Consider the following 26426-nt stretch of genomic DNA (forward strand, 5'->3'; position numbering starts at 1 on the left):
GTACAGCGCCATCTAGGCATCAGTTGTTAAAATCACTTCTCGATACATTTAACTGTGTTATCTACATAGTTTGTGCATGTGCAATCTTACACAGTAACCAAGGGATCCTTGTCAGACTTGCTTACAAACACTTGCACTTGGTTGTCTAACCTTTTCTGTAGATCCGGCGAGAACACTGATAGGAACCCTCTCTCGGAATCTGAATGATTGGTTAAGATAACAGAAATACCTTTTTGTGCAGCATCAAGCACGTCGTGATGAAGCATTTCACCTGAAAATAATGAATATGATAAATAGTTAAATTGACTTACAGAGTAATACCCAAAGACATTCACAATGTATCGTAACATTCGTAAGTATACAATTCGCCCACACTGTTAAGTGTTAACTGTCAGTTCGCAAACCTTATTACAAAAGGCATAAGGTCCACCGAAACCGGAATAGAGTCCATATATAAAACACAGTTCCCAATAGTATGAATGGGTTATAAAAATAAAAACCAAGATGGTTCATCGCATGTATGCATCTGACTAAGCAGGCATAACCATAGAGATATAAGTAAGCCTAGATTACTCACTTACAATTTATCATGAACGCGTTTTTATCTATGTATGTATGGAGTGAGCACTCTTAGCTTACTTATTTCTCTATTATGGTATATCTTACATATAGGCATACTTTGTAGCCATCAATATGTTCAGAAGTAGACTATGTAGCTGGTAGATAGATAGGCGCATATATTCTTCTACTCACCAGTCAGATATAAATCAGCAGCAACTCCTTTAAGCACCGAGGCGCCGGAGCCGGCGCACAACGCGACAGTTCTAACGCCGTCCGACGTAGACTTGCCTCTAGCCAGCGCCAGGCGAACGTGGGGCAAGCCGGTCAGCTGCTTCACTTTAGCGATCGCGTCTGAGAGAGGGATATCGGCTTGGAGATGGAGCAACCTGAAATCACGGTAAAATGAGGATGCGGTTTGTAGGTATACAATACAAATCCTCTTTATTGCACAACCTCAGAAACCTATACCTAAATTAAAAAAGAATGATGATTGATGGATTGACAATAACAGCAACAGCAGTACAACTTAAGATTGTTATTTGTTCTTGAACCCTAGTTAATAACCAAACATCGAGCGCATCACAAGTCCTGCTTAAATGGACGCATTCTTAGGGCATATCGCCGCTAGGATCTGCCTATAGGGCTGTATTTGGCTAAATCCGTTCCTGTACGGATATGATGGTCGTTCTTGTCTACGTGACAGCGTGATAAAACGGTGTCCGTCACTTTCTTTCCCACGGTGTTAAACAGTGACAGTTATTTTATCACGTGGATAAAGCTATCCATAATAGGCTGGCTGGTGATTATACTGGTCATACTGGATAAAATTTAAAATAATAACTAAGGTAAGCCCCGCGTATAGATAACTAGGAGATGGGCCAATGGGAGAAAGAAAACAATTTGATTGAGTTTTCCTATGCCCGTTATTATGGCTGTTAGAATGGGACAGTTCTAGCGCGTAACGTGACGTATTAAAGAGTTAGTTATAAAGTTACCTTCCCGCTCCGAAGTTAAGGTCAACTCCTGGCGTGATAGGTTTGGACTCCTTGACCGGGAAGGCTGAAGCCAGCCAGTCATTCACGCCGCCTTGCACGCAGTCCCAGCTCGTGTGGGGAGAATAGAGCGATATGCGTTTTTCCAGTAGGAAAGATACGATGCGTTGCTTCCAAGCACTGAAAAAAAAAGTACCTATATATACATACGTATTCCAGTTTTTTTTATGCTTCCTAAAATAATTTCGTAACATAAATATTATATTATTAAACAGCTAAGAGACCATACAGTACCTACCTACACCAATACCGTTCATTTTAGAGAGCGATATACGGTTCGCTGATGCCCCCCACGTTCGGAGTTAGAATCATACCTGCCTTATAGAAGGATGCCTTAGGTACTCTTAATTCGTCACTTTTATGTGTTTCCATAATTGTATGTGACGCTTTAAGCTGCATGCGGCTTTAACCGGAGATCAAGATTAAATCCCCTTTCTTAGGTCACTATTTAGGCTATTATATGTTTCCTATTGAAAATATATATTATATGAACAGGCCACTAAATATAAAACACTACCTTTGCACTACGGATTTCAGAGGAGCGAATATAGGCGGATGGTACGCGATGATCATTTCGCATCCTTGGCTATCGGCTTCAATAGCTACATCCTCTGTCAAGTCATTAGTCAGTAATAGCTTCGTAATATTCCTGAAAATAATATGCCGTTGAACCAATGATTTTCGCTTATGAGTGAAATTTTTAACAATGTAAATAGTAATCATTGTAATCTAATAGTTTATGTAAAAGATTAGGTACCTAGGAGTGTATGGCTCTACCAGCAAGCCAGTATTATCCCAGCTTTCTGCAAGACTTTTTGGAGCAAAATCTTCCAGCACAGACACCACCTTGCCAAGGGTCACCCCAGTTTTTTCTCCCATTGACATTTTGATGGACGCAGAAACGGAATAAAATTTATGAAAAATAGATTGTTTGCCAATTATGTGCAGTTTTCCTAATTTCACAAGCATCAGATAAGACCTGAAAAGACGCAAAAATTTGATACTCTCACAGGAAAGCTACACACTATAACACATTTGAAGATCTATCATAACCATAAGAACTATATTACAAGTACTATGCTTTTGGACATTCCATTGTTTTTTTTTGTGAATGTAAAAAAACAAATAATTAAAACCACCTATTGGTCCCAGTCCAGAATAACTTGTTAATAATATATGTACAAATTACAGGTACCTAAAACAGAATATCTCATGCAGATTGCAGTGGATTTCATTTCAAATAAAACTATAATTTTCTGCTTTTATGAAATGAATTTATTTCACTTCAAGTGATAATAATAATATTTATTTAAAACAGTCTATGACATTAACAAAAAACATAATCATTTACCATTATCTCACCGTTATACAAACAAATAAATCATTTAAGATCAATGAAGTAGGATTGATTAATAAAATCAACTAGTAACATCTTATTCTAAGTGGATATACATAATATTCTAAAATGTATACAGTATAGTACAAATTTGACCTTAAAACTAAACAACACTTGTGCCCCTAGTCAGAAATCTTCCATATTCTTATTTCACCATCATCACTACAAGAAAGCAGTTCTTGGTTCCCGGTAGGATTCCATGCAACACAATTTACATCTTGAGCATGGGCATTCAGTTTTGTGCAAATCAAATCAAATGTTGGAGCATTAGGGTCAGAGTCCTGAGCCTCCTTAAATATTCTAATGATGTCATCACCACAAGCAGTGGCTATCAACCCAGTCTTATGGCACCAAGCTATGTCATACACACATCTCGAATGATACCCGGAGAGTGTGCAAACACATTTCCATACAGAATCTCGGTCTGCAACCATCACTCCCTCCTGATTGTCAGGTTTATATTCCTTCCATATTTTAACAGTTCTGTCATCACTGCAGGTGGCCAGTCTCTCTCCAGTTTTATCAAAGGCTAAGCTCCACACAGTAGACTCATGTGAGTGCAAAGTTGCTACACATGACCAGTCATTATCAACAGGATCTTCCTTGTAGAGCTTTACAGTGTTGTCATAAGATGCCGAAGCCAGGATGTCTAGAGTTGGGTGCCATGCCACCTACAAAAACAATCAATTTTAATTTTCAAACTTCTCTTAACTTAATGATTTGAGTATGTGTAACAGTACTAACTTTTTTGACATCTTGATTGTGGGCATTGAGAACAGAAGCACATTCATATTCGTCATCCCCTGCAACCTCCCACACCCACACAGATTTGTCTCGCCCGCAAGTTGCCAGCAGCTGCCCTGATTGTGACCACGCCACACCTTTTACTTCATTCTCATGTCCTTCCAATGTAGCATTGCATTCAAACTGACCTGCAGAAATAGGATGATATTGCAATAGGATCATAAACTTCTATACTAAGTTTAGATTAATTTGAAATCCATACAGACCACTTTTCTTGTCCCAAATGGCTGTGGTTGCATCAAAGCTGCCTGAAGCGAGGAAGTTTCCACAAGGTGACCATGCTACTTCTCTAATGGTCCGTTGGTGGCCGTCCACGAGAACTGTCTTGATGGCCCATTCTTGCCCTTCTTTACTCCACAGTTTGATGGTCTTGTCTTCTCCACATGAAGCAAACATTTTACCAAGAGGGTGCCATGATACATTCCACACTATCCCTTTGTGACCGGTCACAGTTTGCAACAACTCCATCCTAGCCATGATCTACGTAGGTACTCAGTTGTTTACTTTGATATACCTCAAGGATAACCTATAAATTGTTGAATTCCATAATCAAGTAATCATCACCGAATAGCAGGACAATATTTTGAAGTGCATGCAATGAAATAAATTTGATGTCTCGATAAATTGCAGAATTACAACAAGATAACAATATTATCATAGATGTAGATGCAAATACGTACCCGCTCATTAAGTACAAACAATTGGTATTTTCCTTTGTTGATAATGGTAGCTTTGAAAAATACGATGACCAACTACGCACGGTTCTGCAGTGCAAAGAAGAAAATGAAGATAAAATAATGTTTTTGCAATAAATCTGTGAAAAATCACTCACATCACATAATTCTCACCAAGGCACAAATGACAAATTTATGTCTATGTCTAAACTAAAATAAAATGTCATCAATTCTTATAATATCGATCGACGTTAAAAACCAAGACTCAAACATTTTAGGAATATCCAATCATTCTAAAAGCCCTAACACACTACCGCACCGCCCGTGACCTTGGTTGGTGCACCTCACCCATAAGTGAGAGCGAGAAACAGTAAACTCTTTTTCGCTCTCACCTTGGTGGGGTGTAAAAGTGTGTTATGGCTATAATTATATTCAAAAATTGATGCAAAATTTTGATTAACAGTGTATAATTCTGTTAATGAAGCAGTCATCTTTTTTTTACTATGCTAATTTGAAAGAAAAATACAAGTACTAACTGTCATAATAAAACATCTGACAACTTGGACAACCGACAATGTGATGTGCATAAGTTATCGTGTGGCGTGCGGCTTTCAATAAAATTGTTTTCACACTTAATTTTGGTTCTCGACGTCCTACACCTGCTTTGCAAATTAAGTAACCTTGATAAAAAGGTGATTTGAAATTTTTATCGTACAAGTGTCAACATTTGTTAGGTTATAGCCAGTTACCGTATAATGGAGAACAGTAATAAGATTGTGGCACCACACCTCAATGCTGAAGTATACAGGACAGATACGACTGGAAATGAAGCACCGTCTTACCTAGATTACATTAAGCTTCATCCGGGTAAATATTAATTATAACCTTCTCTTATTGGAAAATCTATAAACACAATTGAACACAATAACATACAAGAAATGGATGCTGGGAAAACAAATAAAATGATATTTTATTTAACAGATGGCAGTGTTCTTGTTGGTTGTTCAGAGCTGACAGGAAGATATTGGGTTGGGGGTGCCGCCATATTCAAGAATATCGCCGAAGCCAAGGAAATAAGCCCTAAATCTATGAGAAGTATTCAATTGGACTCTGGTACAGCCGATGGATGCTTTATAGGAAAATCTTCAAAGGTAACGTAACTTAGGACTGGCTTGGTACAACAATCAGAATTATTTTAATAAAATAAAATTAATGGTAAAAACCACATATACATTTTTTAAGCATTCTAATTCTAATGACCAGTTTAATGTCTTAGACATTGAAAAAAGTTTATTTCTGTTTCATATTAACTCTGTATTGCATTTGTATGTCAATTTTAGTGTTTATATTCATCATTATGTGTATATAGATTCATTAATCCCAAAAAAACGAATATATAAATCAGGAATGTTGCGGATACCGATTTTTTGACATCCGCGGACGCGGATGCGGATGCGGATTTTTAAAAGCCTTCTTCCGCGGATGCGGATGCGGATGTCAAGATAGGTGCATAAAAAACGTCAAATATTACATTTTAGTAATTTTTATTTCAAAAAACCGGCCAAGTGCGAGACGGACTCGCGTTCCAAGGGTTCCCTACATTAAGTCCCACTCACGCTTGAATGCTAATTTCTAAAAGGTTTTTTTTAGCTAATGACTAAATTACCTAGCAATCTAGCACTTAATGCACGCCGATGCTAAGACGTTCCTGTACCGACCTGTTCCACATCCGCATCGATTTTATGCGGATGCGGATGCAGATGCGGATGTTGAAAATAATGCGGAAGTTACGCGGTTGCGGATGCGGATGCGGATATTCGCAACATCCCTGATATAAATCTGTATCATCAGAACTTCGGAAAAAACTTATATCTGGTCCTGTCAACAGTTAATAAAATATGTATGATTTGCTTGTATGCAGAGTTTCTTCTATTAATAGCAGTATGACAAGATTTTTTCAAACTAGTAACTATTTTATTATTCCACTCACACTCCTATTAACAATGGAAGTTAATTAGAATGTGTTTATTATTTACAGGTTTTAATATGTGAGGACAGTGGTGCAATTGGCATTTGGAGTATAAATGAGAATGACTCATGGAAGCAATGGAAGCAAGAAATGACAGTTTCTGAGCATGACAATGGGGTTATGGCATTAGACTGTCTTGAGCCAGAGAAACAGTATGTGACAGCTGGTGCCGATGGCCATATTAAGGTAAATATCTGAGACTGAGCTTTGCTCGGAAAACATTTAAAAACTCAAAAATGAGCGTTTTCCCAGAGATAACACCTAGCTAGATCGACTTTTCGCCCCCGAAAACCCCCATATAGCAAATTTCATCAAAGCTGTTTCCGAGCTCCCCATATACAGGTATTGATTTTTAAAAATCAATAACTATTACTTATGAAAGCAGAAGACTATAAGAGATCGTATTAGATTCATAATTGTTACATATTTACCGTAACTTATTTTTAAAATGTGTTTTTCAATTAAAAGACACATCAAGATTGTTTACCTTATTTCTAATTCAGAAAAAAACGAACTATAGTACCCATTCTAGATTTTCTAAACAGTAACTGTCCCAGCCCCAGAAACTTCAGATTAATAAATAAATAAATTGGAGTTCCCCAAGAAACTGTCACAGTGGATTGATGAAACAGCACAAAACAAAAATTTATATTTTTATTATTGCTACATGGAAAGTATTTACAATATGGACCCATTTTTTCCAGCTGTGGGATCTGACTGACATGATCTGCATTAGGAATTACAGTTTAGCACATTGTGCAGCGGTGTCTGGTGTGTCAGTGAGACCTAACTCCACTACTAGCTTTGCTTCTGGATCTTTAGACATGTACATCACACTGTGGGATGATAATATTGATAAACCAGTTCTAGGTAAGTGTTTAAATAAAAAAAAGAAATCAAATTTTAAATATAGGTTCGGTTAGTAAATTAAGGAACAAAATTATACCTCCCGGGAATAAATGATGCATGGTAACATTGATAAGTTGATAACCTAGATACCCTTTTTTATTTATTTATAAGTCAATGAAGGTCCAATATTCCCACAGCAGCATATAATGCATGAAATGATTTTTATCTATAAGGTTGTTTTCAGCCTTTATACTGTAGAGCACTGAAAGATTTTAGCCTTTACATCCAATCTTTCCCTTTAATACATAGGTACCAATAAGAATCAAAATTTGATTTGTTTTCCAGACTTAGTTAAGAATGACTGTGGCATCCGTTGCCTACAATGGATAGATGAAAACCAGTTAGTGTATGGAGATGAGGCTGGAGTTCTCCGAGTGATGGATGTGAGACATCCTGAGAAGGTGGCCACGCTGTGTGACTTCCCCGCGCCGGTGCATAAAGTTGCTGTGCATCCAGAGTAAGTTGAACTTTATTTTTAAGGTTTGGAGATAGAGACATTTAGCGGTATCTAAATATCAATCAGTTTCCTAGGGAGGCATCAATGCCTCATTTCTATTATATAATACCAAATAACTGAAGAAGTTATGCTAATATGTATGTATATGCATTGTAATACTGAAAATGTATGAAAAAAATACCATGTAAATAGCAGTCCCACTAGATGGCGCAGAGCAGCGATAGCTAGTGCGCTCTGTACTGTGTACAGTAAAAGCTATTTTGATGACATGCATCTTTTTCAAAATTTCTGTTAGATTCAGCCCTATTTTTTAACTTTTAGATGATATTCCTACCATCTGCCATTATTTCAAACTTTTGTTTCTTTTTTCAGACACGGAAGAATAGCAGTTTGCTGTGACAATAAAATAGTATCCGTGTGCGACAAAGTGGCAGACAGCATGTCGAAAGTACTGTACCACGATCGTCACTTGCACAGCAACTACGTGCGAGGTGTGGCGTGGGACAGCAGTGATCGCAACACGCTACACTCCTCGGCTTGGGACGGACTCATCAGGACTCATAATGTTTCGTGAATGTTTGTGGTACACATTTTAAATACATTTTGATTTTCCCACCAACCAGATTTACGCAGTTTTGTGTTTTCTCTCACCAAAGCTCCTTGTTGAAATTACTCGAGATTAATGACTTGATAATATTATCGGTTGTAGTTTTAGCAAGAATGCAGATGAAAAATGTTGTTTATCTTGATTAGCTTCCATTTTAATATCGATATGCCTCTGATTACTTCAGACGCCCAGACGGTAGGGAAATTGCGACTTACCGCCGTAATCTGAAAGCCCATAACAATTTATAATTAACCCATTAAATTAAAAAAATACGTGTCTGTGTCTACAACGTCTACATTTGGAAACAGCATATGTTTGCAGATAAGTAACTCTAGAACCTTTTGGGCCTGGCCTACCTATCTTCCTACTCTTCGATTAGTAGGTACTACCTACGGGTACGGATGACACTACTCACACTACTGGCGCAAATGAGGCTATGAATCTTTTTTTTACACTAAGGAAAGAGATGTCGTATCGATCCTAAGCTGGCGCTAGGCTGCATTTTTTACTAACGCACCTTTAAAGGAGTTTTTACATGGCACTATCAAGGTTTTTACAGTTCGTCACACACCGATTGCGATCGATGGGAAAACATCTCTGTGGACAACCCCCCCCCCCTGCAACCTACCAAGCTAAGTTAATTTTAACTATACATACCTATTATCGCAGTCTGCACCCCCCGGCTCCCTTTCTTAGAAGACTTTCGTAACCGGCATTTCTCGTAGGATTGCACGGTGAAGTGGCCCGATGGAGGAAGGATGGTCATTGGGACATTTAAGTACTTTGCAATGGCGACCGCGGAAGCCAAGTTTGGGATCACCTAAGTCGGTAATAAAATAACAAAGTGTACAACACTAACAGTGAATATATTTTGAAAGTGAATGAAACAGGGATGAATGCTCAAGTAGTTTATTGGTTTGCGCGGGCGGGGAGCGGGTAGCGGGGTCAATGCGCGGGCTCGGGCGCGCGGCGCTCGGGCGAGGCGCCGGGCGACGAGCCGCGCCGCCCCGCCGCGCCGCCGGGGCTCTTCAGCCGCACCATCGTGTCCAGGTGCCGGAACCTGATGGAATTACAGGAAGGTTAATGGGGTCGGCCGGTCGAAGTATTTTACAGATGGCGCTAGTCAACCCTATGAATAGTGTCTAATTCTTGTTATTTTTGCAATTTTATAGCTTAGGACTAGGTTGCCCTTTATGCCAAATACGTGTTGTACGTACTAGCCGCCCCTTTTCAACTCATATCATAGACTGACGCCCCTAATATCGGGCCTACTGGGCCTTAGGGCACATCCGTCACTGGCCAAAGTGTATCATTTGACCAGTTTTACAGAACCCTACATGTCGTACCTTAATGGTAAATCGTTCGCGTCGTGGTCAACGCTCTGGAAGAAGAACGCCAGCGGCCAGCTGATCCAGGATGCTTGTTTTCTGAAATCAGGTAAATTTATATAGGTAGGTAACTCATTCACAATTATGCTACGCCTGTAGTTAGTAGGCCAGGTTTCCGGCATCGTAGAGATGGAACCATGATCACTCGCGATTAGATAATTCTGAATGGGTATTTTTACTTTTTGGTGACAAGCCAGGAGCGTCATTCAGATTTTAATAGCTTATGATTGGTAATTTTGGTCGTGTAAGTATCATATCAACCACAAATCATATTGTTATTTCACAATATTGGCTCGGAGGCGGAGCGTGGTCGGGGTCTTGCCTCGTTGATGGAGATACGTACGGCGTGGGCGGTTCAAGCTGCACGCCGTCGTCGCAGGGCGTGTCGGGGGACTGCGGCGCGGGCGCGGGGGGCGGCGACCCCGGCGTGGCGGGCACGGGCGGCGGGGTCTTGTTGATGGCCGGGTTGTAGATCTTGGGGTCGCTGACCATGCGCACGAAGAACGAGCGCTTGTGGGCGAGTGCGGCGCGGTGCCGTCGAGCGCGCTCCTCGTTGAGATCCTGCAAGAAAAGCGAAGGTTACATGATTTATCACTGACAATACCGACAAGTGATAAAGGTACATTTACGTTTCCACGAACGCTTTAAGACTTGGAAGTAAGTACCTACCTACGTTTCTTTAATATTTAAGGTCTGATATTTTCATACGAGTCCAGCCTCCAAGTTGTTACCGCCAACTGGCTTTAGTTGTAACAAGTGGGATTTTTTCCCCAGTTGTTACCAGTGGGAAAACCGAGGAAAAAATCTCAGTAGTAACCACCTAAATTTTGTTTGTAAACCGTAGGTACATTTACCAGTTAGTTTTGTAACTACGAGAAGCAAAGATTTTGAGTGGTTTAGGCAAACACTTAAAAATTCCCTTGAGTCCCTTGACGCCTCCCTTCATGAATGCATTAAAAGTGCACCAAAAATTGTGGTTTTCCAATGTCTATTATGCTATTAAAACATCTTGTTAAGTTGTTACCCTTTCTTTATCCGGTCCTTCGAGAAGTTCTGTAGCGAAGTCCGTTATTATATCCCACGCAGTTTCTGAAAATTTAAAAAAAAAGCATGCAGGCAGCCATGAACCTTACCAAGATCAAATACGTCTCAAATATTATTGGGCCTTTTCAACTTGTTACAATGGCAGTAGTCGTGGACTCGTGATTGTGGAACGACTTTTCATTAACGACTTTAATAAATCTCATGTACCTACCTACAGCACGCTCCGTGATTGTTACGCCATTTAGGGTTCTAGCTAAAATGGACACCATAGCGTAAGTATGGAACAACCAATTTTGCTAGGACCCTAAAAAATAGTAACAATCGCAATCCCGTGTGGTGACTGTACCTACGCGTTAAAATGAATATGATTTTTTAGAAACGAGGGCCTACCGCCACATCGAATAATCGAAAATCTTTTCCGCTTGAATATCTATACCAAGAGCGATAGGGTGTTGTTGTATTCATTTTTCTTTTAGATTGACTGGTAGAGAACGCCTTACAACCTTACGCCTTTAGTACTGTAAGGATTTTCGTTCTGCTGTAAAGTTTAACACATTCGCTGCCAAAGTTTTCGTAGCGCGACGCTCTAGCCGTCCCGCTTTGTAGAGGAAAGTGACTACGAACAGATAACCCGCCGAGCGGGTTCCCGGCAATAATAATAATAATAATAATATTCTTTATTGTGCACAATGAAAACATGATTAAATACAGCAAATTAACATAAAACTAAGCAACAACAGGCGGTCTTATCGCTAAAAAGCGATCTCTTCCAGACAACCTTCAGGTAGTAGACATTTTCGACGGGAAGAAATATGTATAAGGGTAGCAAATATAAATGGACAGCCAGAACAGGAAAAAAACAAAATCAGCACAACTAAATATATTACAATATGATTACATACATTAATGCGATATATAAATAAATAAATATATAAATAAATAAATAAATACATATATACATAAATAAATAAATAAATAAATAAATCAATCAATGTTTTAAATAAACAAATATTTACCGATGTCTTCGCGCGTAGCGTGTTGCGCCACAACACAGAAACGGATGACGAAGCGATCGCGCACATTGGCAGGCACCATGTGGATTTTCCCGGACGCGTTCATTGTGGTGAGGAGTTTCTTGTTGATCTCGTCTTGCTCCGAGGGAGTCTCTCCGCCGGTCACAAGTCGGAAGCACACGAGACCCAGCTATAAATAAAAAATTAAGTTATATCTGATCAAGGATCGATCATACCATATTCAGTGAGTAAAATTCGAAGGGGCCGACAATAATATTCATACATATTTTATTTTCCGTAACTGTAACATTTACCTACCTAAAGGTTCCCACATCGAATGTCAATTACGGGGTGATTCGATTACCTATGCGTAACGTGTGTTTTTTCGTTCGTGTAGTTTTTCGGTCGACAATATTAGAAGAAACTATCTCGAGAGCAGCACAACAATTAGGTAGGTCTACCTACCTACCTAATCGCAAAGGTCTCAGCTTCGAAATTGAAAATGTATTTTAAAAAAGTAAGAGAAATAAACACAAGTAACTTATATAATTAAGGGAAAATTATAACGTCTATAAAAAAGACACGCAACCTCTTTAATTTTTATCTTTCTCTCCTGATATTATAGAGGCAAATGGAGTATATTTGTATGAATTGTACCTATGATTGATTCATTTAATCTCAAGGCTTCATCCGAGTTGTTACCTACTCTGACGACACGCGACATACCGTGGTATTCGGAAAACAAAATCCGTTCTAGACTAGAGAACGATACGATATGTACTAGATACGTTGTAGTTTACATTTCAACTAGTTCTCTTTTGCAGCTCAATTCGGGCAAAAATGTCACTTTTACGTTAAAATATCGTAATAATATCTTGTGGAAATCGTTCAAGAGTATCTTCAGAATCGCGGAAATGTCAAATTTGACAGGCTAGGTCTTAAAATTATCGTTATCGTATCTTGGTGATGCCTAATAGATGTCTAGTTCAAAATCCGAATCGAGCCCATAGGAGTCATCTAGAACGCCAATCTGACCTCTATAGTACGGAAACGCCTTTCCATAGGAAACTGTACATCTGGTATGTGAGAACGCAGTAGGTACCTTATGCCGGCACTTTAGCAAGACAAACTGATCGGGAGACAAGCAAAATATCTTCCGACTAAAATACTTAATGATGGTAATTTACCGTGACTTTGTTGCAGACCTCGAACCGGTCGTCCTTTCTAACGAGTTGCTCGAAGTACTTGGCCAGCTCGCAGTGGCGGCGCACGTAGCGCTGCAGGCCGCTGATGCCGTAGCTGCGCAGCATGAACCACAGCTTGAGCGAGCGGAAGCGCCGACTCAGCGGGATGCCCCAGTGGCGGTAGTCGATGGCGGTGTGGTCGTAGCAGTGCTGGAGGTACAGGGGGTCCACTACTAACGCTGATGTTAGCAGGTACCTAATCGGTTAAATCAAAATGTTTCATCAAGCAGTGCTGGCAGTAGGTACGTCTAAAGGTTTTCAGATTTTTATAGTGTAGGTACACATATGATAGGTAGGTACTCGTAGCGCCTCAGGTCTTAAATTAAGTTTAGGATCCTTTATCATGACGAGACTGCCGTGTTAGAATGTAGGTATAAGAAATTGTCTAAGTTGATAAGATTAATTTGAAAATTTGGTTTTGAAGAAGCCCACACTTCCCACGCGAACATGTTTATGCTGAAAAAAAGGACGTTCGCGTACACCGTACATACACATACCTGTTGGTAACCCACAGCAGCGAACAGTCGAAGTTGGTAAGCATGAGCTTGTTAGTGTTGGTGTTGAAGCTATCCGCGTACTCGACCCCGGCCAGGTGGTGCTTGTGCTCCTGGCAGAGGAACGCAGAGCCAGCGTACGCCGCGTCGACATGCAGCCACACGCAGGGGTACTTGCGCACGATGGGGCCCACGCCGGGCAGGTCGTCGTACGAGCAGCACGAGGTGGTGCCCAGCGTCAGGGATACGAAGAACGGCACGCGACCGGCCTCTTCGTCTTCTTCCATCGCCTTTCAACACAGTTAATTAGTGTCTTATTGTATTTTTTAGGCATATGACTAAAAATTATATTGTAGTCCTTCATTGTTAAGCAACAAGGTAAGTAGGTTCTTATTGCTAATTAATTGCTACCATAATATTACTACGCCGTAACTCGCAGCAGCGTTCGACCGGAATTTACCTACGTACTGAAAATTTTCTTGGCGGGTTGATGGCAGTATAACTATCAAGTATAATAATAATGATGCCTATAATATTTAAAACCTTCGCGTTTTGAACACATATTAACTCACATTTATAGACGAGTCTACAGCGAAATTTATTCAATTACCTTTATATACCGACGTTTCGACACAGGTTTCACTGGTCATGGTCGCGGCCAACTGATGTCCCAGCAAAATGTCAAAACAGACTATTGACAATAATTAACATTATGTGTTAGTTAGTGGGTGGTTTGAAAATGTGATGTCTACCCCAAACTTTTTCATACACTTTTCGTCGGGTAGTTGCACAAATCTCTGTTTTGACATTTTGCTGGGACATCAGTTGGCCGCGACCATGACCAGTGAAACCTGTGTCGAAACGTCGGTATATAAAGGTAATTGAATAAATTTCGCGGTAGACCTGTCTATAAATGTGAGTTAACAATTATGCCTTCCAAAATTTACCCCATTGACCCGTATGTGGGAAATTTTAATGATTTGCAACTATACAATCTTTACATAGGTACCTCTTATTGTCAATTTTATAGGGGTACCTACTCGTACTTCATGTATTGAATGAAGTATTTCCGCCAAAAGAACAGAGCGCTTTTATTTCCAAACCACAATTCATTGTCCTAATTCTTTCCAAGCATTAAGCAATAAAGTGGTCCACGAGAGCTGTATCGTGAAATTTCAATATTTGCGGTATTGAAAGTGGCGCACAATGCGGCTCCATTACCGCCCGGCGCTCCACGTATTTCCGGAATCCAGGCCGAGTCATTAAATGCGCGGCGCCGCCGGTGCTGCCCTCAAATTAACGCCCGATTATCTGGCCTGCCCCCGCGTGCACCGCGCATCCCCCCCAATTAAATTTCCAAACAAAAACTAAGCGTATTTGCATGCATAATTAGGGGTCAAGGTTTTTTACATAAGAATTAATGTGTACCTGTATTTAAGCGAAATATTTAAGTAACTTTTGAGATTTCTAGGGACGGAAATGCCCTTTTCGGAATAGTTTTCAATAACTGAAGCAAATTTTACGACTAGTTGACGCATAGCGTTGCACATCGCATTACGATCAGTTACGATCTATATCCGAAATTATAGAAAGTAGATACCATGTATGCATGTCTATTTTTACGCTTTCTTTTGGGTAGGTAAGACTTATTGAGAGTAGATATACCTATCTGCATAAGTCAGTGAACGAAAATAAACCAGTTCACTGGCATAAGTAGGTACTATCTTTAAAGACAAGCTGTAAAAGTATTATCTTTACAAATTACGTTCGCCCATATGGTTTCAACCAAACATATTTCTCATCAGAACTTAATATTAAAAACATACTGAGCGTTGTATGTATAAACTGTGCTGCATTCAAGCTACATGGTAGCGGATCTCTCGGGAAATTAGGCAGTCGGCATGTGGTCGAGATATTACAGCTTAAAAAACTTAAAAATTACGATCTTGTTTTCGATAGGTAACATAGAAAGTATTTTCCTTTCTAAAATATGTCCAGAGATCGAATATCTACATTTTGTACGTGATATTTAATCCTATATATGTATGTACATCATTACAGCGGGATTAAATGATAATGGCCGCGTTTCGAAGTAGGGGGTAGATGGGTCATTTTATTTAAAGTTGTCCCCTACACTTTTTTTTTAATTTGAGAAAAAAAGTGTCCCTAGGTTTTTATTTCCATTCCGTTACCATTTTTCATAGACTTTGTATGGCGGTCACGGAATGGAAAGATCGAAAAATGTATGGTAATTTTGGGACACTTTTTTTTCTCCTATTATGATCAAAAGATCTCGTGATTCTGAGTAGAAATAACATAAAAAATCCTAAATTTGAAAAAAAAGTTTGAGGGACAACTTTAAATAAAATGGCCCAGGTATAACCTATCTAATATAAAGGTAATATTAAGCGTTTATCTTTTTGGTATAAAAAGGTGGATTTTCATATATATATATATAATATTATTGTCTTTATCGCACTGCTAACAAGACTAATGTAAATTAAAAAAATAAGCCTTAAAGTACCTATACCTATACCTCCTTAACCAGTTTCAATGCCATCTAGTATACAGTGTGTAAGTCCAATACGGGCAATAAATTAAACCAGATATAAGAATTTACCCGTCTAATCATTAATTAAGAAGTTTTTTAAAGTTACACTTAATATGACTCCGTAATGAATTTTTTTCACATGTACCAAGCAGCAATGTACTGCAAACATTAAGAATCAGAAGATGACATGACATTACGAGATACGAGCTTTTTATTGTAACTGCTAACAAACGTTGACAGTTACTTTAAAAAGCTCGTATCCCGTAACGTGTGGTGTATTACATTGCGGGCCGAATTATTTTGTATGGTTAAAATTTTCATTGCATTTCTAAGTAAAATGTATCTCAATATACTTTTTAGGTCCTATGCTAACCACCGTTTAAATATTCGCCCGTATTGGATTTATACACTGTATATCCTAAATAGGTACAGCAACACCACGTTAAACTGATATTTTTGCACGCCCCTTTTCCTTTGGCTTATCGCTCTTTTAAAACTCGCTAGTCTTTTGTTATTAATAGGTAATACTCCAGTCAACGCGAAATTAAATTCAAAATTAACCCCAACCATTGACTTTAAATGAGGCACTCACCTGCTTGAGTGTCTCGCCCCTCAGCGAGCCGTGCTCATCGGGCTGTAAAATGCGTAGTTTGACGAAGCAGATCATGGCGGCCTTCTCGACGCAGGAGTGGGCTTCCTTGGAGCAGTAGGCGATGAGCTTGGAGAGCAGGAGGCCTTCGTCTACGTTGGGGAACTGGTGTTTGAGGCGCTTGATGCCGTTGGCGCGGGCGGCGAGCATGGATACCAGCACGCATTCGCTCGCTGAACCCTGCGTCATAACAGAAACTAGTACCTAAATATGAAGACACCGCGTGTCTCAGCATTGTTGTATATGGCGCTATGAATTGAGTTTGCATTTTAACTTTTTACATAAGTATAAGAAGTGTAACCTACTGTTTTTTATAACCACGAATTGTAAAATTGGATTTGGCTGACCACTATCCCAGGCATTAAATTACAAGTTTTCAAACACTGGGTACGGTGACAGATGTCATCTCCATACAATTTATAACCTTATAAAGCCAAATCTCCCAAAATTGCATTGATCATATTGATATGACACCTGTCACCGTACCCTTCGTGTTTGAGAAATACTATAGTTGGGTACTTACCTACCTACCCACTTAATAAGACAGTCTTATAATATTTGTTATTAAATATCTAATCTGGAATTCTAGATAGATAGAGCACCCGGTTAATGGGCAAGAACAGTATCCTATCCACCCTATCAACATTAAGCGTGTACCTCTTTCGAAATACTTAGTAATTTATGGTTACCTCAATAACGCCGCCGCCGTTACTCCCTTGTTCGAGTGCGAGGAACGCCGGCGGCAGCCCGATCGCTTTACCTGTAATTGTCCGATTATAAGGTTTCTTATTCACACCTGCTGCACTCCTAATACTACGACACAGCCCTGAGGCTAAGGTTTAATTTACGAAAAATATATTATTTGTATTCACATATTTTCTTCATTTGGCATTTTTGCCCCCTAATGAAATTTGGTATTGAAAAAATCCGGCATTCATCAGAACTTTGAGCCCTAGTCCTGAATATTACTGTAGTACGGTAGTAGGTACTATTATTTATTCGGTGACTGTAGACAGATTAGTAAACAGTTTCGGAACAAGAAATTGAAATCAGAATTGGCCTCCAGGTTTCGTCTAAGCCTCGAATGTACGATTTATTGAAATATTATTTAATAAAAATTCAAAATAATTATTCCAAATAGAAAAAATCTGTTACGGATAAATAAATATAATCGGAATACCTATATATAATGGTAACTACAATATATATCTAACTCACCTAGCGAGACCTACAACACAACAGCTACATACGTAGCTTGTCCTGCTACGGGCTACGGCGTAGCGCACTTAGTAATAGCAGTCAAGGGAATTCCAAGAATGTAGTGACACCAGTCAAAATGAAATCCGAAAATCGACGATTGAATTCGTAAGTCCGATTCAATTCCGAGACCCAAAGTCCGATTGCACCCGGGGCATAAGCACCCTTGTAACTATTTAAAGAACATGCGAGTGGACTTCTGCTCTTTCACTGACTTTTGGCGCCAGCTTTGTAAGCCCAAGTATGCGACATTCAAAACACGTCTTTTCTGCTCGTCTATTTCGTCTCGTTTGCAGGTCTACTATACTCTGGCATACCCACTTTGTCAGTAGAAAAAGGCGGAAAATTTAAAAAAATATAGTGTGTGCCTGCGAAGAGTTGACTTCCCTTGGAAAATTTTAATTTCGCACCATTTTCTACTGACAAAGTGGGTGTGTTTGAGTCAATTTATGTATCTAAAGAAGTTTTTATTAATATCGATCAATTTTTACGTTTTTAGTATACATACTTAAGGCGTATTCATAGGTACGCACTTAAAATGGAAGCACAATGGAAAAAATTCGAACCTTGTTTTACAATTACCCCGCTCCTTAATAAGTCAAGTTGAAAAGTCTCTTAAGTTATATAGTTGTTGTAAAATTTACATGTTTACATTTCAAACGCCAATTTGTGTAGCTATATACATTGTATACCCTACATAAACCACACATTTACAGAGTTATTTGTACAATGTACCCAACCGAACCGGGGTCACTTTACAAATCTCTAAACTACAGTCATTTGTTATTTCCTTGCAATCATTGCAAATATAAAATAATTGCTAATCAAGCTTACCCATCCAGTCCAGCATAATGATTTCCAGCTCTGTGCAGGCCGGGCTTGCCGCCTGGAACAAACGACTGCGATGAATGGCCTTACGCGAGCTACTTCTGACACGGTTCCACCACGGTTCCTACTGTAGCGCCTGGCCCTCCTCAACCCGCGCGTATTATGGAGACACATGGACTTATCAAGGTATTTATTGGGACGTTTATGGCATCATAATAAGTTAACTTAATCTTCTTTTTTTATTGGCTTGGAAGCGTATTCAGATTTGTAAAATGTTATTCTGATTTGATTTTAATGACTTATTCTAAAGACTCTTCTCACTCTTTAATCTGTGCGTCAATTTCGCACTCGTGGGTTACTTATAACTTATAATGGGAGCGCGATGGTCTTATATCGAAATCGTATTGTTATAATGTTTTACGAATCGGAATACGCCTGATGACAACATTGTTTTGATGGTATGAAATAGTCGAACTAGCACAAAAGCCGTTAACAGCGGCTATATTGCCTGTTAAGGATTTATTTGCGTGTTCCATTTTCGAAAACTTTTGGCTGTGGCGGCGATTCCAGTATTCGTTGCGGATGGCACGCCTATCGTGTCATACGCCACACGTTAAAAAAAACAACGGGTTGCACTCCGGGAGTGCCGACAGAAGTGAAAACTCAATGACTAGTCCAAAATGTCTGCAGCACTATGTATAATTGACCCATCCTCCTTTCTATTAAAAACTTTAGTTCCGAAATTGCTGGCCAGTGATCTTAAATTTGTAGCTTTAATTGTTTAAAATTCGAATAAAAATTGTAAAGTTACCTTGCAGACCCTCGCATCTAAATATATTTGGTCATGATATTTTGAGTTTTATTCACCAGTACTAGAGTTCACTTTTATTAACGATTTCATCAAGATGTAGCTATATTGAATTATATTTGAGTGATATAAAGTTAGAATGTAACTGTGAGATGTCAGCCCGTACAAGATTAGAACCTTTTTCATGTAATGTCATTGAGTTTTTCTTTATTGATTTAAATGCCATCTAAATGAGTGGCCATCTAAACCTTACGGTCACGTGATCGCCTTACGCTGTCTCGAGTTTATCATTTTTTCCCCACCTCAAAAAGTGCCCAGCGCCGCTAAAGAAGTTTTCACTTCAAAATAGATGACAAGCCTGTCGTGCCATCAAGCTGATCTAACCGAGTAATTTAACAAACCGATTGCAATAAAAAAAAATAGTGATGACATGACAGTAAAGTTATACTTATTCAGGTATTTTATGATTACCTACGTACTTTACGTGCTACGGGCTTAAAAGGAAAGGGGACGACCGCTTCTCCATACAAACGTAGTCCCCATTTTCCTCTCTGGATATTTGCTGGATATTAACATTTACACAATTTGGTGCTTTGCCCCTTCGTTTGACTGTTTTCGATTTTTTGAATTATTTCTTCACATCACACGATCATAATTACCTATGCTTTATTAATCTATTTAATCTAGGCAAGCGGCTTTTATTGACTAGAATTAAGTTCCCTAAAAATTAACGTACAAATCAATATTTTCGACTCTTTAGAATTTTAGAACCCTATGAGTTACGCTGATAGTTTTTGCTGGATAATTGTCTTTATCTTAAAAATTTGCCGGCACTAACTTGTCTTATATGCAGGCCTCGGAGTTTTTTTAGCACGGTAAGACTAAGGAGAGCTATGGAGTCTTTGTTAACATTAAAATTAAATTCATACTCATACTCATCCTCATTAATTAAGTTCGTCCGAATCGTTTTATAAATACTTAGACTACTTATATGTAATTAATTCTGTTTACATATATTTAATTAAATGTTATATTATAAAAAAGTAATAATATGTATATGTGTATGTTAATATTATTATATTACCCATATTGCATGTCTTAAGTACTTTTTTAAGTGATAGGCCACTTATGATTAAACCTCTTTACCTAAATATGTGTATGAGTAAATCAGATGTCACATTATGTCATGAATATATAGTTACGTATTTCGTTATTGTGATGATCGCTGATATTTATTAGGTCTAGAGCTGTACATAATTTACTTGTACTTAATTAATGAGGATGAGTATGAGTATGAACTTAATTTTAATGTTAACAAAGACTCCATAGCTCTCCTTAGTCTTACCGTGCTAAAAAAACTCCGAGGCCTGCTTATATGCTAATTGAAGTTTAATATTTTTTAATTTAAATATAAGCTGCTTTATATTTTCTTGAAAGCCATAGGTGTGCTCATGCAATGCAAGCAATTATGAAATTAACCAGAAGACGTACATTTTACCTACATCCATTTCACAGAACATATTAAAGAGGTTAGAATGGCTATCGCGCGCAGTTAGTACCTATCGGAACCGGTGTCGCCGCTCGTTCCTCTCTACATTTACTAACACTCGCGCAACTGTAGTAAAAACTTGTGTACGTGGTGAATGGATACGCCTCCTTTTGACAGATTTGATGTCTGGCTTCTTAATCTGAAGGTTATTGTGGCGCAAAAGGCATGTTTACTTCGTTTTTCGGTCAGCGCGGGCGAGTAGCATGCGAGCGTCTGCTCAAAACCGGCGGCGACACGTACCCTGCTCGCATCGCCATTCTAACTTGTTCTGTGATCCATTTGTATAATACACAGGTGGTTCTAATTGCATAAGTTTTGACGAATCTAATGTTGATATATGCGCTGAGTGTAGGTAATCTTTCTACCATGTGTGCAGCCGAAAGCTATATGAAACATCTTAGGCACACACGCACGAAGTCAATAAATAGCTATGTAAATTAAAAGGGTGTATTCTAGAATCTTTTTTTCGGATTAATAAAATTTTATATCTGTATGGAATCATAAATACTGTAACTACATCTGAGTCTAGGCGGACTGGGGGGCAGACGCTAGTTAGATATAATTTCAAAAAAAGCGAAGATTGCTTCTACCAATACCAAGTACCAACCAATCCGATCCCTCCGATCCTTATTGTTGAGCGACTGAATTTGTTATTTTGTATAGTAGTCACTAGGTTGAGCAGTGGTTCAGAAGGTCGTAGATACAATATAAGACTTGTTAAATATGGTCTTATTTAAATAAGTAGTTATAAATTATGTATGTTATAAAAACTTCATTTTAATCATTGTCAACAATATACTTAGGCTGGAAGTTTCTAAGACTTCCTGTACAAAATGTGTCGAAACAAACGCAAATTATTCATAGCGAACGTTTACAGAGCCAATCGATATTCTGGTCGGTGGCTTCAGATCGATGCGTTGCAGTAAGTATCGAGACATTATACGGGTATATCTATACCTATAGTTCCTTACAGTGGCATATTAATGACCGACGTCATTATGCACTTTGCTTTACTCGTTCAACAACTTAAAAATAAACACGTAGTATGGTATTTTTATTAAATAGGTATGTTGCAAATGATTGGTGTACAATGTACATATTAAGTAAACGGGACGAAATTGTTTCTTTTGTGTAAAATATCAATGAAACGTATTGAGAAAATAAGCTTTCCCACCAAACATATAACAACTTAACAACCATAAGTTATGGCCTAACACTGTTTGCATTACATTATCAATTGTTTTTAGGGTTCCGTACCTCAAAAGGAAAAAACGGAACCCTTATAGGATCACTCGTGCGTCTGTCTGTCCGTCCGTCTGTCACAGCCTATTTGCTCCGGAATTACTGTACCAATTAAGTTGAAATTTGGCACACATGTGTAAATTTGTGACCCAAAAACGGACATGTAACGTAAACAAATGAATTTTAAATATGGAGGCCACTTTTGGGGGGAAAATGAGCAAATTAAAAAATAAAGTTTTTCAAACTATATCGTGTTAAAAAATTTTTTTAAATAATTTTTAGATAAATAGTTTAGCAGTTATTTAAGAAAATAGGAAAATATGATCATTCCCCCCCCTTTATCTCCGAAACTACTAGGTCTAAAATTTTGAAAAAAAAAATACACTAAATAGATCTTTACCTATAGATGACAGGAAAACCTATTAAAAAGGTGCAATCAAGCGTGAGACTTAATTACATAGTTTTTAATCCGACCCCTACGGGTTTTTAATAGACATTTTTTTTATATGGTGACGCCCTGTATTTTCGGTATTTACGCATGTATCTACAAAGTACTCGCACCGTCTAAATGATGTGATATATGAGCCCTTAGGCTTGAGCACTAGAGCAGACACGTGAGAAACGTATCACTGTCTGTGCACTTTTTAGAACAACAAATTAATGACCCACTTTCTGAGTATGAGATATGAATAATATGTACATATATAAATGCCTATTACTTAAAAACTACTTATTTTACTGATATAAAGCATTTTCCACAAAATCACTTTCACAAGTCTGACTAGCGCTTCAGAATATCGCAAAATCGCAAAATTTTATATCAAGAAGTCGTACACACAATGGACCAGAGGTCGTTCACTGCATGTGTGTATCTACTCAGTGCACTATACCTATGTAGATGTAGAGGAAGTGGGTGATTTTAAACTTTTCGTAAAATTACTTTAATGAAAAAACTTGACTTTGAGACGGCCACGCATATGCGGATAGGTAAGGAACTCGTGAAAAACTAAAAGTTTTGTCTGACAATTGGCAGTTTTAAAAAGACTTAAATCTAAGTAGGTACTTGTTACTTTATTTACTAGACTTAATGAACCAATGGCAGGAATAGGAAGCGATTATCCACTCTCTAACGAGTGACGTCCGACCTTTCGATCAATCACTGTTCGTAAAAAAAGTCAACATTTGCTTGGAATTGGAAGTAGCATCTAAAAGACGTGCACGATACGTGCTCGTATGTCGGTATAGTTTTTTTTACCGACTTCAAAAAAGGCGGAGATTATCAATTCGACCGTATTTTTATTTACATTACCCAGGATAAAGGCACCAGTGCTGAAGATGAAGCCTTTTTTTGCTTATTTTTGGCCGTAAGCAGCAAAGTATCGTTCCGCTGTGACTTCTTATATAAGCATTGTTCGAATCGGGCCGTAACTGGAATCACGTGAATTTTCCTAAACGTATTTACTGCACTATGAAAACGGGTGCGGCTGTGCTACGAGTGCTACGCCGTAGGCCCTAGTTAGCGAAAGCTTTGTCACGAATACAAATACCTACATAACATGATGCCATAGAAACATTTTTAGGTCAATGATGATTTAACAATTAGCCAAAGGTTTAAATAATATTCCAATCGCATGAGAAGAGCCGGAACAGCTATAGTTCGTTTTTTTAGCATTAGAAAGAAGGTAAGCGATCTTAACATGTTTTTTAATTGTAAAACGCTTTTTAAAAATCAAAAACTATTACTTATGAAAGCAAAAGAATATAAATGATCGTATTAGATTAATAATTGTTACATACAGTCTGTGCGGAAAGAGAAGAGTCGTGAAATGTATTGGCCCCATACATTCCACGACTCTTCTCTTTCCGCACAGACTCTACTGGCAGCGACTTATTTTTAAAAATTGTTTTTCAATTAAAAGACACGTCAAGATTGTTTACCTTTTTTCTAATGCTAAAAAAACGAACTATAGCTCTTCAAAAACCGATGAGTCAGTTCCATTTTATCCACAAGAGGAATGGTTTTGAATGATATATACCTATTTAGTAACGTTCATTATTTTGAATTTAATTTATATTGTATTACAGTTAGGTAATATTTTCCTCGCGTTGGTCTCGTGAAACATGTTGTGTTGCACTCGGTGCCAAAAGTTTCGTTAACCCACGTGCGGCGTGCCTTAAAAACGGTCAAGTTCTACTTTTATAAGTTTTAACTAGGAATTAAACAACAACTTTGCCGCCTTGTAAAATAAATAACTATTGAACGTATACATAGGACATTAGGGTCCTGGACATTATGACACCAAAACATGATACTTGATATATATGCCCCTTATGGAGGAAAATAGTGTACAGGTAACCACACCAAACAATTTTCAGTCATACCTACATAACTAACTCTGTTAGCGATTTTGAATTTATAATCAAAACGGTTCCTTACCCATGAAAATCCAATGCATCCGATGCCAGCAGACAGCATATCGCCCAAGATAGACGGATACGCGTTCCCCGAAGGAAAATAGGCGTGGAAGCGCGGATGTTGCCAGTGCGTGACGCCGGGCATGATCTTCTTTTCCACGTCGTCCATAACCGTGTCCCAGTCCTCAGGGTGTTGAGGAGCTTCGGCCGGCAACGCGGCGCGCAGGTAGCCCGGCTCTACCGATGGCGTCACGCGACGCTTACGCAGCGTCGTCATGTACGTGCAGATGTAATCCACCATCTCCTTCCCCCGAACCCTGAACTCTTCCGTATCCATCTCGAAACTATAACAGTTTCCCGCGGAGCAGAGTGCGGTGTCAGCGCCGCGAAGGCCTCCGGCTGACTCGACGACCACACAGTCAGCACTCGGCTGGTCGAGAGGGCGGGGCGGAGGCGCGGGGGGTGTTTGCCGCGAGTTATGAGAGTCAAAAGCGCGCGATAATCGAGCTAAATGCAATCACATTTTCTTACTTTTCCCTTGACGTTAAAAAAATCTGCGTAAGGTTACTTGTTGATTAGGCCTAAGTGTTTACATGAATCTTGTGCAAGATTTTGTTTTGTTAGATAAGGACGTTATTTGTGAAAAAATCGCTGTCGCTTGTAAGGGGGCGGGAGGGCCGCCGCCCGCCCTCGAGCGCCACTTCATTCATTGTCCGCTGAAATGCACCGTATTCGAGTTCTCAATGAGTTGCGACTAATATAACATGTGGTTAGGTTAGGTCATGTCATGATATTATATTCGCTATTAATATATAATGAAGCCATGAAAATACTTAGTAAAAAATAACTTCCTTTTGACAAATTTAACTCTAGTATTTTGCGTAAATAAATTTAAACCTAAATACCTACATCTAAATCGTAAATATAAACTAAACATATATAGGTGTAAGTGTAGGTACTGATGTAACCCGCACCGAGCTGCTCCCAACGCAAAGGTGCAAATTAGACGGTACAATTATTAATTTAGGAAATATAGGTAGTTTCATAATAAGTTAATTAATTGTTTTATTTTAAAAATGGGTGAGTCAGGTTAAATATTCATGGAACTGGAACCTTTGATGGATGGATGAGTCAGCTTGAATATTCATGGGATTCATGGGTAAACCTTCAAGGGCGATTTATTTAATCTTTATTGCACAAAAGAAAACTTAATGTAGGTACTTATACAAGAGACGAAGGAAGTACCTACCTAATTAAGGATTGTACCTAATAATGCAATTGCTTAATAAATGACAATTACCTATAGATTGGTTAATATCAGTAAAAATAAATTCATACAATTCTACAGGTTCAGTTCACCGGTAGATGTTTAGTTGAATCATAACATTCATAACATAATGATGTCCGAGAAGGTAAAACTAAACAGATTATTCTTTGCTCTAAATAAGTATATTG

General features: G+C 38.6%; 3 protein-coding genes across 4 annotated transcripts; 1 reads left to right on the plus strand and 2 right to left on the minus strand.

The window, feature by feature from the left end:
- Positions 1 to 81: 81 nt before the first annotated feature.
- On the minus strand, positions 82 to 4640 carry LOC134648882 (probable cytosolic iron-sulfur protein assembly protein Ciao1). Of its 2 annotated transcripts, XM_063503468.1 has the most exons (6): positions 4494 to 4640; positions 2371 to 2592; positions 2131 to 2262; positions 1557 to 1733; positions 754 to 947; positions 82 to 271 (listed from the first exon to the last, which is right to left on the minus strand). In XM_063503468.1, the coding sequence occupies exons 1-6, from the start codon at positions 4499 to 4501 to the stop codon at positions 87 to 89; spliced, it is 918 nt and encodes a 305-aa protein (XP_063359538.1). In that variant the 5' UTR covers positions 4502 to 4640; the 3' UTR covers positions 82 to 86. The 2 variants fall into 2 exon arrangements, with proteins under 2 accessions (XP_063359538.1, XP_063359537.1); XM_063503467.1 differs by lacking the exons at positions 82 to 271; positions 754 to 947; positions 1557 to 1733; positions 2131 to 2262; positions 2371 to 2592 and adding exons at positions 2964 to 3680; positions 3754 to 3941; positions 4020 to 4339.
- Positions 4641 to 5169: 529 nt separating this feature from the next.
- LOC134649247 (methylosome protein WDR77-like) lies at positions 5170 to 8504 on the plus strand. The gene is made up of 6 exons (XM_063503966.1): positions 5170 to 5354; positions 5469 to 5638; positions 6526 to 6702; positions 7221 to 7386; positions 7711 to 7882; positions 8255 to 8504. The coding sequence occupies exons 1-6, from the start codon at positions 5243 to 5245 to the stop codon at positions 8454 to 8456; spliced, it is 999 nt and encodes a 332-aa protein (XP_063360036.1). The 5' UTR covers positions 5170 to 5242; the 3' UTR covers positions 8457 to 8504.
- An 832-nt stretch (positions 8505 to 9336) lies between these two features.
- LOC134648885 (tyrosine decarboxylase) lies at positions 9337 to 25385 on the minus strand. Its single transcript, XM_063503478.1, has 11 exons — positions 24994 to 25385; positions 18964 to 19015; positions 17562 to 17632; positions 16816 to 17052; positions 13676 to 13962; positions 13122 to 13374; positions 11938 to 12124; positions 10902 to 10966; positions 10221 to 10438; positions 9836 to 9916; positions 9337 to 9549 (listed from the first exon to the last, which is right to left on the minus strand). Exons 1-11 carry the CDS (start codon positions 25306 to 25308, stop codon positions 9435 to 9437), a joined length of 1881 nt encoding a protein of 626 aa, XP_063359548.1. The 5' UTR covers positions 25309 to 25385; the 3' UTR covers positions 9337 to 9434.
- Between the last annotated feature and the right edge of the window lie 1041 nt (positions 25386 to 26426).

Source organism: Cydia amplana, chromosome 6 (genome assembly GCF_948474715.1).
Source record: "Cydia amplana chromosome 6, ilCydAmpl1.1, whole genome shotgun sequence".
Classification (NCBI taxonomy): Eukaryota; Metazoa; Arthropoda; class Insecta; order Lepidoptera; family Tortricidae; genus Cydia; species Cydia amplana.

Excerpts from the sequence above, each read along its gene's own strand:
- LOC134648882 (XM_063503467.1), bottom strand. The coding sequence starts at position 4,290 with ATGGCTAGGATGGAGTTGTTGCAAACTGTGACCGGTCACAAAGGGATA. Across the intron at positions 3,942-4,019 it reads CATTTGGGACAAGAAAAGTG|GTCAGTTTGAATGCAATGCT; the intron begins GTCTGTATGGAT and ends CTATTTCTGCAG. Across the intron at positions 3,681-3,753 it reads ACAATCAAGATGTCAAAAAA|GTGGCATGGCACCCAACTCT; the intron begins GTTAGTACTGTT and ends TTGTTTTTGTAG.
- LOC134648885 (XM_063503478.1), bottom strand. The coding sequence starts at position 25,308 with ATGGATACGGAAGAGTTCAGGGTTCGGGGGAAGGAGATGGTGGATTAC. Across the intron at positions 17,633-18,963 it reads CATTATGCTGGACTGGATGG|GTAAAGCGATCGGGCTGCCG; the intron begins GTAAGCTTGATT and ends GGACAATTACAG. Across the intron at positions 17,053-17,561 it reads ACGGCGGCGGCGTTATTGAG|GGTTCAGCGAGCGAATGCGT; the intron begins GTAACCATAAAT and ends GTTATGACGCAG.
- LOC134649247 (XM_063503966.1), top strand. The coding sequence starts at position 5,243 with ATGGAGAACAGTAATAAGATTGTGGCACCACACCTCAATGCTGAAGTA. Across the intron at positions 5,639-6,525 it reads TTATAGGAAAATCTTCAAAG|GTTTTAATATGTGAGGACAG; the intron begins GTAACGTAACTT and ends TATTATTTACAG. Across the intron at positions 6,703-7,220 it reads GTGCCGATGGCCATATTAAG|CTGTGGGATCTGACTGACAT; the intron begins GTAAATATCTGA and ends CATTTTTTCCAG.